This window comes from Accipiter gentilis, chromosome 34, assembly GCF_929443795.1.
Source record: "Accipiter gentilis chromosome 34, bAccGen1.1, whole genome shotgun sequence".
Taxonomy (NCBI): domain Eukaryota; kingdom Metazoa; phylum Chordata; class Aves; order Accipitriformes; family Accipitridae; genus Astur; species Astur gentilis.
Genome location: NC_064913.1, coordinates 3,744,390 through 3,759,572, shown reverse-complemented (window position 1 = coordinate 3,759,572; position 15,183 = coordinate 3,744,390). Strand labels below are relative to the sequence as shown.

The following is a 15,183-nucleotide window of genomic DNA, read 5'->3' as shown; positions in this document are numbered from 1 at the left end:
GCTCGAGTGTTCAGCCTTCACTATGAGTTACATTGTCACAGTACATACTACTAAGCATATGCTCATTAGCACATGAAAGGAAAAGGAAATAGTTTTTCCTCTTCCATCTCCCTCCTTCCCCTGCTTGTAATGTGGGAAACGGGAGGAACCGCAGGGACTTCAGTCTCCTCTGAGCAAATGGCAGGGAAGGAGTGGAACGTACTAAGAGTCTCAGACCTTTCTTTTCATCAGCCAGAAGAGACCCCAGATGAAGCAGCTACAGGCTGAACTGCTCTTGAAGGTATGAAATTGCAATCAGGATGCTGTTCTGACAGCCATCAGGCCAGGAATCACATGTGCCGCCTCTCTCTCTCTCTACTCCCTATTATTGCAGGCAAGCCATAAACCTCCAAATTAGCCACAAAGTAAGAAACTGAAGTGTGCTTTTCGACAGTCTTCTTGCTACTATGTACAAAGTTAAGTACACCACTGCCACCAGATACTTACAGGTGATCTTCCTAGCCAAAACAAAACAATGTGTCTTTCAACTCAATAATACTATTTGCAGAGTAGGGCTGGGAGTTTATGTTAATAAAACAAACAAATATCACATTTAAATACTGCATGTACTACAAGTGCTGACAGACAGCATTTTTTAAAGGAGTAAGCACAATACATGTACAGTGTTTTCCTAGTGCATTCAACTTGCAAATTCAACCAGAAATCAATAACAATGGATTGCAAGTTTGCAATTTATGTTTTTAACAGATTCCCTGGCATATTCAGTTTAGCATGGATGCTGATCACATAGGTTTTTGTTTGTTTGTAGCATATTTTGTAGCTATAGTATTTAAAAATTAATAAACTTGAAGTCATTTTCAATATGCAAACCTGAAACAGAATGGGTAAACAAATATTGATGCAGTGAATCTGAAAAGGCTACAATTTCTTTGGATTGCTAATGTATTATATTACAGTTCCCCACTTAACTAAAACAATTCACAGTAGTAAGCACTGAATTGAGTAAAAGATACTTGTAGAACCAGCCTTTCTGTTGTTACTACAGAGAAAATTTCTTACAAGCAAAAGAAAGCACAAACACACCTATCCATGTTCATACGTGCGTGTGCTTTTCTAGCTCAATATAACCGCATACCTCCCAACACATTCTTTGTAACATGCATTTTATTTTTAACTGTTTGATGAAATCTATTTTGGAGGAGGCAAGAGTGGAACATTTGTAATGAAAACCAAAAATTAATGGGTATCACCATATCACTATCAGAGCAGCATTCTAGGACATATAAAGATTAAAAATTACAAGTCTGCATCATGCCAGGCTTCAGAAATAGGCCTGGTGCTTCCTGCATTAGCTGCTATCTGTTTATCAGGTACACATGTGGCCTCCCAGTGGTAAGCGATAGGCTAACAAAAGTTACTTTTCAGGTATAGGCGAGCTTAGAAAGTAGAGCTCAATTCTGGAGCTGGACTAAATTCAGGTTGCAGAGGAAGTAAACTTGATTTTAATTGAGGACTAATTCTACTTCTGATAGCTAAATCATTCTGCTCTAACCAATTTGCTCACCCACAAAGAATTATCTGGTGTATAATTGCTTCAATACTGATTAATAAATAATAACTGACAGAAAGACTTTGCTGGCAGTTAATAACCAGCAGCTGAAGAGAGGGCCTAAGGAAGAGCCTCAGGCCTTTAACCCAGGTAGTCATTAACTGACAGAAAATGCCTGGTCTTCAGGTCATTACTGCTATTACATAAAAATATTAATACATTTCTCAAATACAGAATAATTTTCTAAAAGCTACAGGCCAAACTACACAGTAAGTGCAGAGTTATCTTAGAGAGAACTGATGGTTTTGTTTTTTTCTAGCAACTAACAAATGATGGAATCCACTGGGGAAAAAGTTATTCTGAATAGTTGTTCAACATGATTATTTTTAATTTTTTTTAGACTATTAGTGAAAGTCAGCTCTTCAGTCTCCTCAGACTGATCACTGCACTGCAGAGGCGGGAATGCCCAGCCCAGCTCTCCAGCATCTCACGGATTGCTAGCAGCACTACACTATCCCCAGTTATGTTAAAGACACGTATAAAACCATGGTCCTGTGGTACTGGACCTAAATTAACGTGAGCTATTGGACATGCACTGGATTTTGACCTAAGTCTGCTTATATGATTCTGTTCACTAGCCTTCCTGGGCAAAAATGATTTTTCACTTGTGGAGAATCGAGCAACTATTACTGCACGGATCCTGTTTTTGAGACCACTCTATCTTCTTGTGTGATGCTGAGCCAAACTGAGTGAGGCCCCAAACACATGCCTAAGAGAATTCAGTGCTCGGACATTTATTCAGGCTCCCTCCAAGCCAGGAAGCACTATGGAAACAGTAATTATCTTATTTTCCTTTAGCCAGATTATTACAGCTCCTCCTCATTCGCCAGGATAAGACTTAACTGTACTGTAAAGTATTGAATTAAGATCTTTACTAACCAGGAGCTTGTGATCTCTAATTACATCTTAGATAAAGTAATAACAAAAGTACAGCAGTGCAATAAAGGTTGGCTTTATTGTGATACCACTCTTCTCATAAGATCTTTCTTAGCCTCCAGGTCTTTCCCTGTATCATGACAAATTACTCGGCACTGATGACTCTCCAGTAACGTTTAATATAACTGAAACCAAGACATACCCTCTTGTAGAGGTCTCTTCAAAATGTAACGCATGTGGATTCAGCCAGCCAGCGGAGGTCCTACCCTGAGCAGCTGATCAAGCCATGGTCAAGCCCACACACTGCCAGTCCTGCAACATATGCTGCAGCCATTTTGGAATAGGAGCTGGAGTAGCAAAAGTGAAACCACGCAAAATTCTTCTTTCAGCACTGCCTTCCATCGGCATTCCTCCTCCCACTCACCACCACCCAGCCAGATAGCCACTTCCTTCCACTGCTGCTCACTCCCATCTGCTCTAGCGCTGCCTGCGCTTGCTCTTCTAACCCCTGCACCCACAATTCCTCCTGACTCCACTCCTTTCCACACACTTTCTTTTTAGCAGATACTCCTCCTGACAAGGGCCAAACACTTTAAAGCTGCCAGTTGGCGCTTTATTTCCATATCTATCTCCGCACTCCATCCACAACAAAAGGCAAGAATGGTAGAAGATGAATCTCCCTGAAACATCTCGTTCCAGCAATGCATTCATCTCCACAGATATTTTGTGCTTTGTCCCTCAGCACTCACTCATTCCACTAACTAAAAAGATAGAATTAGCAGGGGAAAAAAACAGAATTAAAATAACTTATGAGGCAGTGAGAAGGCATGCAGGATATAGTTTGAGAGATATGAGTTTCCATGTCCACCTGACAAAGGAATGAGAAAGAGAGGGTTTGTAGAATAGAAGTACAGCTAAACAAGAAGTACAGTAAAAATAAATCCAGACAGGGGAAAAATAAAGTAACAATAGTAGGAAAAGGCCTGGTGGATTGAAAGCACAGATAAAGACAACAATGAAGGAAAGAGACACAGCGATGATGTGACAGACATTTCAATCCAGCCAGCAATATTTTGCTTTTAAGAATTACTGACAAAGAATATACTTAAGAGGTATGACTAGGAAACACAACATACGGGTAGAAGCAAGCAACCATGTGAAGGTAAGTGGAGTTTTCTGGATTATTGTACTGTGCAAAGATGACAGTACACAGATCTCATGATTTTCACCAACCACAGCTGACACAACTGCTAGGGCCATACAGGGATCAGCTAAGCCTGCTCCTAAGGTCATCCCTCCTCCCTCAGCACAGCATTATCTCAGGCAGCACCCTGGTAGAACTATACCGCTCCCTAGTCTGCAGCAGCATAGATCACTGCACCGCAGTCCTGTCCACAGGAGTCAAGCCCCTGCCCAAAGGCAAAGGCAGCTGAGTGATTTCCTGTAATCCCAGATAAATCTGAACAACATACTATATATCTGTAATGCATATAAAAAGTCAACTCTGCTTTTAAATTACCTGCTCTGGAAAGGATTTTGATCAGACCCATATGGACTAAAGACTTATGCTAATGATTCACATTCACTAAGCTGTGCTCCTAGAAAAGCACTGCTTGTCTTAATTCCCATTTCCAAATTAATTTTAGTGTATGAAATATAGCACATCTTCATGTCTGCAAGAATTATATAGGATATATCAAAATTATTATTTTGATTGTCCACCTAAGCTTTCCAAAAGTCAGTTTCTGTTTATAGCTTGATCAGTACTGAATCTCACACTCAGGTTCAAATTAATTTTGAGGTCGATATCATTCTTTCAGAAAAACTGAACTGATAACCGTTTTTGAGAAACAAACTTGCTTTTAAGCCCACTGTTTCTCCTATTCCTCTGGGAGTTTATCTACCCTTGACCATAGCACTTTAGTAAGACCACTCAGCTGGAAGAGAGGTGAGATTTTAATCGTTAACATGCTGTCAAAATTTGAACGGACAGCCCTGCCCTCCCCTCCCTAAATGTTTTGTGAGCCAAAACCAGGTTCATGAAAGTGCCAAAACAAAAGCAGAAGTATATGCAAGCTGAAGTCTTTTAGGTGTCTACTATATGTCTAAAAAAAAAAAAATGCAATATACATTGCATTAATTGAAGAATGATTTCCAACCCCAAAAAAAAAAGAAATGGCCTATCAAGATGATTCAATATGGAGGTTCGGTTTATTTTCCTGAACATTCATTCATTTTTAGAAGCAAATTTACTTTTTTCATACATTTACATTCATTGCCATGGATATGGGGGCAACCAAGTTTTAGTGAACAAGTGGCTTCAGAGGAAACCAAGAAGTTCAGAATTGCATGTGCCAGGATTCAGGTGATTTCAAATTCACCCAGTAGTATCCATGAACTCCTGGTACTACAATACAACAGACTCAAAAAGATAGATTACCTCAGCAAATCAGCTGAATGATCACAGCTCTGAACGGAAGCATTTGCCATGAATTCATACGTTAAAAGATACTCTTTCAACAAAACTGAAAAACAGTTAAAGATGATCAGATCACAAATGGACTGAAAAATAGCAAGATATACTTAACCAAAAACTCAGTGTAAACTATTTGGTATTCCTGAGCATTAATATACCTCTCTGATAGGGGCATTATAAAAAACAGGAGCTAAAACTCTAGACTAACAATTTTACGGGGTAAGAAACTATCCCAATCTATGCAGGCTTTTGGTCTTCAGGTCCTTGCGAAGATTACCCACCGACTTGCGTAACTGTCGGCAAAGTTCTGTACAGTGGTACAGGTAAGGCAGTGCAGTATAGGTATGTATGTCCTACATGCGTTGAACCAACAGACTCAAGCAAAACTATCAGGCTCTAGTAGCCACAAATTCCTAACAGATTAATACTTGGATTTTCTCTTCAATTCCTGTTAAACCTAACGTCTTGAGAACAGTTCTGCCAAACATGAAAACAGCAGAAAGTTATCAATTATTGTCTATAAGACATGAGTATGCATCTGTCTTCAGAGTATCGAACCTACTCAAGCAGCAAAAGTCTACAGCATATGAGCTCTGAATAACACTACAAGAAAATTAGATTCTCCTTGAATTAAAGAGGAAGTAGGCTGTATCTTTCAAACTGATGGGCTGAGGTCCATCCCCCATGCTGCACATATATGCTTACACTGAAGTTGGAAGCTACTGCTTGCAGCTGTTTCTCAGATGAGTCTAGGACACTTCAAAGTGAGTTAAGAGGGTAGTATTATATATGACAAACTTGCAAGTGTTACACTATATTAGAGCACAAGGAACACAAGACCTCCCTACTAGAGTATACACCAAAAAGTTCCATCTTATTAGAGCTAAAGATGAATCTCAAGTAACCAGTGTTTTCTAAAGCTGAAAATACCAGACCGTTCTTAGTTTAAGACCAAATCCTTCAGCAGCTGGAGTACATTACAACGAAAATCATCAACTCCTACTTGTTTCAGTAGTGATTAAGAGAGAGTAAGAAGTGGCCTAATGTCTCAGCCTTTTCTACTAGGCTAGTGAATGCTCCTCTGACTATTACAACAGCCAGAGGCAACCAATTTGTCATCCCAAGAGCAATCCCTCTTGTCCAGCTCATTAATCTGCTGGTAGCAACACTAAGAACCAGGCATCCACCTCTCCCTCCTTACTTCTTTGCCCTGGTATTTGTGAGATCCTTTTCTAAACTAACTCAACTCACTGAACTGACAGAGAAACAACCTGCCCAAAAAACCAAAACCAAACCAGAACAAAAAGAAAATAAAAAAAAAAACCACCACCAAACCCAAAGGCTTTACTACTGCAGGTAACCACTAGGACTGCAAGCGTGGCCTCAGCAGTTACACTCATCCTTACACTCATAGGTTAAAGCGCCTCAGAGAACCACTTCATAGCCATGCTTCCTCCTCCTCTTACGCAGGACCAGAGGGTAGCGTCATAGTCTGCTGGCCATGGTATGAAAGGGCTACAGAGGAGTGAAGGGCTCCCCAGCATCCTACCCAGCTGTCCCAGTGACAAAAAACAAGCCTTATTTCCCGATCACTTCAGTATGGCCTCAATGAGGGATGCCAATGCAGAAGACTGTCTGGGTCCACCTTCCCTCATCTACAGCACAGACTTGAATCTGTACTAGGACTCTGGCAGTCACACAAAAAGCTGGATCAGAGAACTGGTTTGGTTGAAAACTCACCACATTTTCATTTATTTTTTCAGGTCAGTTTTCAGACAGATCATGCGGCTGTACAGAGCTGAGGGCTGGCGCACAAAGGCAAAGAAAACCTCTGGCTCAGAGCAGGTGGGATCAGCTCCCTCCACAGCAGCTTGATGCTTAGGCTAGCCAAAAGTGGTTCTGGAGGTGCTTCCTGACCTCATCAGCCAAGGAAGGGAGGCCTACAGTCCTTCCTCATGCCCCCAGGCTACAGCACAGTTATAGAGCATTTGCAGAAGTGTAAGGTAAACACCCCCTTTGCTCAGGCACAAAGCTTAAACTGCTGCCTAGCGTTCTGCTTCCAAAACTAGCTCTGTTTTGTTAATCACTAACTGAAAAGGAAGGGCTTCTCTGTACGCTCACCTGAAAAATCAAGATGACAGCGTGGTGAAGTATTCTACTAAGCTGACAGCATTTCTCATGTATGTTTTGGCTTGTTATACAGTTCTGAGCTTGATACTTGTAAACAAAAACAAAACTGACATAAATAAAGGATTTTCTCTCTTTTTTTCCATGGCATAACTCCTGGAATCATGCCATATGTGGAAACAACAGCTCCAGAAAGTGAGTCCTTCCATCAACCTGGACCTCTACAGGAAGCTGATAGGTTGTAAAGGCCTGCTCCTTAGCAAGAGATCTAAGATAGGAATTATTTATCAGCCACCTGAGCTAGCACACAGCACACCAGGGGACATGTCAGTACTGAAGGAAGGAGACTGAAAACCCTGCCAGTATTACTGCTTTCTTCTAATAAATAGTCCCACAAATACTGGTATTGAAAAGGCTACAGGAAAAACAGAGAAAACTTCCCAAGAAAATCAAAGTGAAATGAAATGGCATATTTAAAAGCTTCAAATATCAGACAACCACACCTACTAAGCTAAACAGTTACAAAAAGTATCAGACAAAAATGTTAGACAAACCTTCAGAAAAGGTCCCAAACAATACACGCCGTCATTAAATACACTGGTAAATTTTAGGAATGCTAATCAAGAAAATACTTTAGTACTTGATGTTATGATCGCTCACAAAAAGTGAGGGTTTTCAAAATAACGTATTTGATAGAACATTAGCAATACTTACAACTACTCCACTCTTGGTGACAGTTTCACGGTATGTAAAATTGCACACTGCCCAAGCGAGGTAATACGTGGACATGAGAGGGGTCTGTGAAAAGTGATCTGTAACCCATCCATCTTCTTCAAAAACAGAAGTTTCAACTGGCATGTTGGACAAAGATAAGTAAGTTGCTTGATGCCTGATGCTGATTTTGAAAGTGGCCTTGTAGATGGGCTCATCAAAGCAAGGAAAGGCTTTTCTGGCATGAGTAGGAGAAAACTGCGTAACACCAAGAAACCTAGGAAAGAAGCAAACACAAAAACAAAGCAATTACTAACTGTGCACTGCACTTGATTCATAGACGTATCAAATAAGACATTGCTTGACTAGTGTAGTTTAAGGGGCGGGACGGACAACAAACTGTACAAGGTATACAGTGTTTGAACACTGCTTTATCACTTCCTTACTATCTGTACTGCAACGCAATTGATATAAAGTCACGGTCTACAAATTCCCTACAAATCTGCAGACACCACACTGATGTTAAATAAATAATCCCTTGCCTCATACCAAACTTCAGGTTCTAGCAGCAGTTTGGTTCATCAATACATGAAAGAAAAGTTAGCCAGTATTGGTTATACAATGCTAAACAAGTAAGCACAGTCCTCAGTTCAAACCAGGATTTAACAGCCTTCAGGGAGTTCAGTCTGCCCCGAGACACTGACAGGGCACTTTGCCTTTCTTTGGACATGAGAACGTACAGTCACATAGTGCTCTCGAGAGGGTCATTGTTTTCCACTGCTGATTACTTCTGTACCAGTTGCATGTAGGTCTGAGACACAAAACTATACAGCACTGCCGTAAGAGTGCAAGTCCAAAAAACCACTCTGTGAGCTTTGTAGAATTACAAACAAATTTCAAAAATGATTAAACAAGCAGAGAGCAGTCCACTGTTCTTCTACACGTGCTTTTCTTTTCTGGTGTATTTTATAAAGAACAAATTGACATTCTCAGTTAATGGGTCAGATTATGAAAAGATCTCTGAAGGATGAAAAGATATTTATTATGCCATTGTATAGAATGGGAAGGCTTTAGTTTGACAATAAAATCTGTACCTGTTTTCTTTGGAACTAAAGGGATGTTAATCCAGATACAGAATAGGAACCTTTCTCAGTAGAGACTTGTATTTACATGTTTAGAGAAAACTCATGTGCAATGATCTCTTTGCAGAAACAAGAAGCTACACCTAAAAGGTTGACTTATGGGGTTCAATAAGAATATTTACTGGAGGCATGCAGGATGACAAAATTACTATGAGCCAACTACGCAACTGTAAAGGTAGCACATATGTAGGCTTTCTGAGTGGTATTGATTAGTGTCTCACTTTCCAAGGTTCCATCAGTGGGAATAACCATGAAATTTTAGATACCAGGTAAACATTTATTGGCATTTTAGAGGTTGACTAGTCATCTGGTATTCCTCTGGGGGAAGAAGATGTGTGGATAGATTTGATGTAATGAAACTGGTGGCACCTATTATTAATCACTCTATAGGCATTATTCTGCAATATGATACTCTCTAATGCCGGGGGAGAAAAAAAATAGGTGGCTCATAAGGAAAGTAAAGTATCTAACTGTTTCTAAAACTTCTTGGGTTTTATAGGTATTTTGGAGCATCATTTTATTGAAAAAAAAAACAAAACCACAAAGAAATAAACTTTTTGAAACATTACACTTTTATCTTGCTATAGTGCACCCATGCCTGATGGAACTAGTTGTATGTTTTCTGGTGAAATCATCACCTCTTTCAAATAAGGTTAATTTTTTTAAACCTTGAAAAATTTTTCCACCACTGAAGCGGTTACCATTGCTCTTTGGTCTAAAATAAAAAGCCTTTTTTGGCTAGTAGTTATTGAAGGAATTAATCGTATTGCATTTTTCTTGTTTCATTTTAAAACATGGATTACTAAAATCATAATTTTGCATAAGGTTGCTAAATATATGGTAAAAAGTTGGTGCCAGGTATTCCAGTGTTAATCCAACAAAATTCTATATTATCAGTGGATTTGCACTAGTGCAATAAAGCCAAATCAGCCAATTAAATGAAGCAAAGCAACTTAATTTATATGCAAAATATTTCAAGGGGACCTGATTCTGCATTCGAGGCACACTCTAAACAGCTACAGACATCAACAGAAGCTTCAAGTGAGCATGGAAAACTGTACTGGCCTGTTATTAATAAAGCAAGAATAATGAACTTTCCTCTGCAATTAACAATTTTAATGAGCTCAGACGCACATGTAAATACATACTTAGGGAATACTGTATATATTCTGACACTCTCTAAATAAGGAAGCATTTTTTTCCCCCCATTTCTTGGAGATCCTATCAGTAGTCTTTTAATACTTGTTATGTTTTAGGCCATTGAAACAATCCCTTTGCCAGACTAACAGAACCTGATAAACTCTGCCTCTTCTGTATTCTCACAGATAGATATGTCTGCATACACGTAACTGAGCAAACACTGGGCAGTCAATATTTCATACTAAAAGTACATCAACTACCAATTACAGTGGTATTTATAACATGTGCATTACTATCAAACATTGATTTGCTTGTTGTGTCCTAAAGCGAAACAAACAAAAAGTTAAAAACTGCTTCCCAAAGACTAAACCCTTACACTTCAAAAAAAACCCCAACACAAAACATTGTCTGGTTTTATCTCTTTCTCTCTGTGTTTGGAGGCAAAACCAAGCATAACTTCTATAGCATGCCAAAAGTGAAGAGCAGGCTGAGGATTTCATCCACCTCTCTACACACCTCTCTGGGCACTGACATTTTTATCTCCAATTCCCCAAAATATCACCATAAAAAGTTGTACTTCTGGGAATGACAGCCTTGCAGCTTGTCTTCTCAGCATACCCACGGCAGTAATCTGCAGGTGTTTTAATTCCACCTCATCTATTAAAGGAAGACATGTGTTTCCTCAACAACCTATCTGTTTTGACATCTTAGTTGTTATAAGATAGAAGAACATGTCTGTTTGTTTTGTCTGCGTGATGTAAGATTTTTTTTTCCTTTTCATTTATGCCAAAGTTTGATGTTCATTTAAATTATGCGTGCATATCCTTACAGTACTCTACAGTAGCTCTGTATTAAATGTCTGTTGATTACTGCCAGTAAATTCTGGCACATAATGCAAAGTAAATTTGTAGCATATCATTTTACATTTCAATTAATGTAGCAAAGATTTCGGTAAGAAAATAAATACTTTTATGTGGCTATCAACACTTCAGGCTGATTTTATGACTTTCACCTGTGAAGACCACAAAAAATGAACTAACTTTAAGAAAAAAATTATAAAGTGAAGGCATTACTATGTTTATGAAGCCTCACAGTTAGCCAGAGTTATTCACTCCTCATGTACAGCAAGAGTGAAAAATGACGGTTTAGACCCTTTTATAGCAACCGCTGCTCCAATGAGGTTGCTGTATTTTAATCGAATATAAAGATGTCAAAAAGCTAAAGCCCTGCTGGAACATCAAGGTCTCTCAGAGCACGAGAGAAGCCTGTCTATCGTAGTAGAAGCCATCCACGTTTAAGGATTACAAATGGTTATACGTATTACATTAAAAATGGGTTATTAATCAAAATGCAAATTGCTACACTGCAAGAGCACACTCTGAACAAAGAAGTTACCTGGTTCAGAATGTGTATTATTTACTTTATACTACCGTGAGTTGTTAAGCCTGTGACAGTTGGAAAGGAAAAACAGTACTTCTGTTAAACACCTTCTATTAAACAACCATGCTTTGACTACAGTTTCAAAAACAACATTTTACCAAAAGAAATATAAATGAGATGCTGTAAAAAAAAAAAAAAAAAAAAAAGAGAGATGCCACTGCTTTCAATATAACAGTGCTACCTGACACAAGGTAAGGATCTTGCCCCCAATATGACTTATATTCAAGTGTATTAAAAACAAAGCAACTTGTATCACAAAAGTTACAGAGTACTGGGAAACACATTTTACCATCGCCTTGCACCCTGTGTCCTAAGCTATCCTGATGATTCAAAAAGTGAACTGGCTTGTTGTTTTTTAAATCATAACTGAGGCATTGGTACTATAGTGTAGTACAGTAACTTTGGAGAAATGTCACTGTCACACCTATTTGACAGTTCAATTACTCCTATACAAAGTCTAAATACACAAGAGTAATAACTGCTTAAATAATTTCTTGGGTTTGTAAAGTGAATTATACCCCCTGCTGTTAACAGTATTTATTTTTTTCCCCATTTGCCCATTTCCATACAGGTCTGTAAGAACTCCCAATTACCCCAGTCATTCACTCCTCCGTGATAAAAGGCATTTTATCCGCTTCTTTTCCTACAACCGTGCTTTTTCAAATTTCCATTTTCTTTCACTGTGACGACAAATTGCACAAACTTAATTTCAATCCTGCTCTTGGTTCTAACATAGGGCTGTTTCAAATTGTCAGTAATCACAGTAATGAAAATATGTTTTAATACAAGAGCTGTTGATTTACTTGAGTTGGTGAGCACTCTTTTTCCTTCTGACTTACTATTTTTCCCCAGTTCTTCCCACTAGAGAGTCTTTGCTTCACTTCACAGTAGAAAACAGTAAGATTCCAAAGAGAAAAACCTGTCACCGCACAGATGTTTCACGAAGGGACAGCTTAAAAAGAAACTAACGCTACAACGATAAACCACGCCAGCACTATCAAGCAGCCCACCGCGTTCTCCTTTCCTATTACAAAGCCTGATCGCGGTCAGAAGAGACAACTACTTCAAACCAGAAGAAAAAGCCTCTCTCACTGCCTGAGGGGGGGCCTCCGCAGTGGCCCTGCCTACCCCGACACGGGCCTCGACAGGGACCCAAGGGCTACAGCAACAAGAGTAAATGAATAAGGACCAAAACAGAATCTCGTTCTGCCTGAAAAGAGCGAAAACCGACCGGGTTTGCCCGGTCACAGGGTGCCGATCTGCGGCGGTTCAGGTGCAGCAGGTGGCGTAAACGTATCCACGTCAGGTGAAACCGCATCCCGCCACCCTTCTCCTTCGAATAATGGAAAATTAAGAGCAGAACAGCAGAGAAGTTCCGCTCCCCTGCTCGCTGCTCTCTGTAACCCGGCAGGGCTCTGTCACACGCTGGCCGGACACGGAGGGAATGTTTATTAAACAAGACCCGGGGTCTCCGTTCCGGGCTTGCCCCGTCAGGGAGGGAGCGGCGTGCCGTACTCCTGCCACCCGTGGAACTTCACTCGTTACCCCCGTCCATTTCCAAGCCGCCCCGAGGCGCCTCCTGACCCGCCGGCCGCAGCCCGGCCCGTCCTCCCGCCCCGACCGAGGCGGCGGCCGGCCCGGCCCGGCCCCCGCGCCCCGCTCGCTCCCCACACACACCCCGCCTCAGCTTCGCCGGCCGGTGGGGTTAGGGCGGAGCGGGAAAAGGGGCTGCCTGCCCGCCGAGAGCCCTCGGCAGCTCCGCCTTTCCCAGCGCCAGCCCTCGGGAACGGCCCGGAGGGCGGCCGGGGAGCTCCCTCCCCGCCTCAGAGAGACGGGGGCGGCGGCCTGAGGCGAGGCCCGGCCCTCAGCTCGGCTCACCCCGCCCTCCCCTCAGCGCGCCGCGGAACCGCCGGGGCCGCGAAGGCGCGGAGCCCGCGGCCTCAGCGGAACCGCCGGGTCCTAGCGCCGCCCCGCCCGAAGTTCGGAGAGGCTCTGGGGAGGGGAGGGGTGGGTGGGCGGCAAGTTGGGCCCCGAGTTGAGTCGGAGGCGAGGCGGGCGCTCCGCTACCTTCTCTCGCCGTGGAGGACGTAGGAGCTGCGGAAGAAGCCCAGCAGCTCGTTCTCGATGAGGGCGTTGTAGATGATCTTGAGGTTGTAACTTCTCTGCGCCTCCAGGCTGCGGTTGAGGACGACGACGAAGACCTGGGTCTGGGGGTAGAGGAAGGAGCGGGCCACCCGCACGCCGCCGGCCAGCTTGTCCTCGGCGACGCGGACCGCCTCGATGTGCATGCGGTGGGCGTGCAGCACGATGTAGCGGCTGGCGTTGTGCACCTCCAGCTGCACGTTCACCTCCCCGCTGAAGGTGAAGTTCTCCATGAAGGCGCTCAGCATCAGGTTGTAGTGCAGCGGCCGCAGGTGCCGCGGGAGCCGCGGCCGGGCCCAGGGCGGCAGCTCCCGCCGCCGCTGCCACTCCTCCTCCTCCTCCTCCTCCTCCTCTTCCTTCGCCGCTTCCCCGCCCCGCGCCTCCTCCTCCTCCTCCTCCTCCTCCTCCTCCTCCGGCCGGCCGGGGGGCTGCCGGGCCGCCCCCGGGAGGCTCCCGTTCCCGCCGGCCCGCGGCGGGCCGTCGGCGGCAGCGCCGCACTCCTCGAAGCGGACGCTGAGCAGCACGGCGATCATGGTCACCGCCAGCAGCGCCAGGATGGAGACGGCGAAACCCAGCACCAGCCGCTTGTGCACGGCGATGTGCCGTTCCGTGGTGCGGGGTCTCGGCCCCGCCGTTTCGGTCCAGGGGCCCGGCGGTAGCCCCCGGCTGCCGTTCCGCAGGGCGGCCTCCTCCTCGATCATCATGGGGGTGACGGGCGGGCGTTTCTCCCGCTTCTCCTCCAGGGCCATATCACGGCAGCACCGCCCCCGCCTCCCGCGGGGCCGCCGCCCCCCGAGGGGGCCCCGAAAGCATGGGAGGCTCCGAGGCGCCGAGTGGGGAGGGGGGGGGGGAGGACACACGGACACACACACACACACGACCCGGACGACCACGACCCTCGGCCCGGGGTGGGGGGACACGGGGACGCGCCGCCTCTCACTTCCCGACGAGCCGCATCACCCTGCTCTTGCCGGCAACCCCCGGGCGAAGCGGGGGGGGGGGGGGGTTGGAAACGGGACGGGACGGGCTCGGGCAGGAGCCGGCGAGCGCTCCCCGCCGTCCGGCCGCCGGCACCGCGCCTCGCCGGCAACTTGTGCGGCTTCTGCGGGGCACTTCAGCACATGCCGCCCGGCTCCCCTCGGCGCCAAGGGGGAGGGCTCTGCCACCCCCGGGCGCCCACCCCCCCCCCCCCCTTTTCCCAGCTACCGCCGCCGCCGCCCGCAGGGAGCTCTCCTTCCCCCGCGCCCCGAGCCGCCGGGGCCGGGGTCGGGCTCCGCGCCCGGCCCCGGCAGCGCCCGAGCCATGCGCGCCCCGCTCCGCCGCGCAGGTCGGGCTGCCCCCCTCCCGGGGGGGGGCTCGCCCGGCACCGGACAGGGGCACCGGGCCGGGCCGGGCCCGTCCTCCTCCTCCTCCTCCTCTTCTTCTTCCTCCTCCTCCTCCTCCTCTTCTTCTTCTTCCTCCTCCTCCTGGCGGGGCTGGCTCCGGAGAGTCACTCCTGGCGGCTCCTCTCTTTATTTTGT

The 15,183-nt window shown here is 44.7% G+C and overlaps 1 protein-coding gene across 1 annotated transcript in view; it reads right to left on the bottom strand.

Moving 5' to 3' along the window:
- TRHDE (thyrotropin releasing hormone degrading enzyme) overlaps window positions 1–14,848 on the bottom strand; it is a 222,066-nt gene extending 207,218 nt beyond the window's left edge. Inside the window, exons 1-2 of the mRNA XM_049792005.1 lie at window positions 13,589–14,848; window positions 7,803–8,076 (exon numbers count right to left, since the gene is read on the bottom strand). Of these exons, the coding sequence (XP_049647962.1) occupies window positions 7,803–8,076; window positions 13,589–14,412 (1,098 nt within the window). The 5' untranslated portion in view covers window positions 14,413–14,848. The remainder of the gene's footprint in view (window positions 1–7,802; window positions 8,077–13,588) is intronic.
- Between the last annotated feature and the right edge of the window lie 335 nt (window positions 14,849–15,183).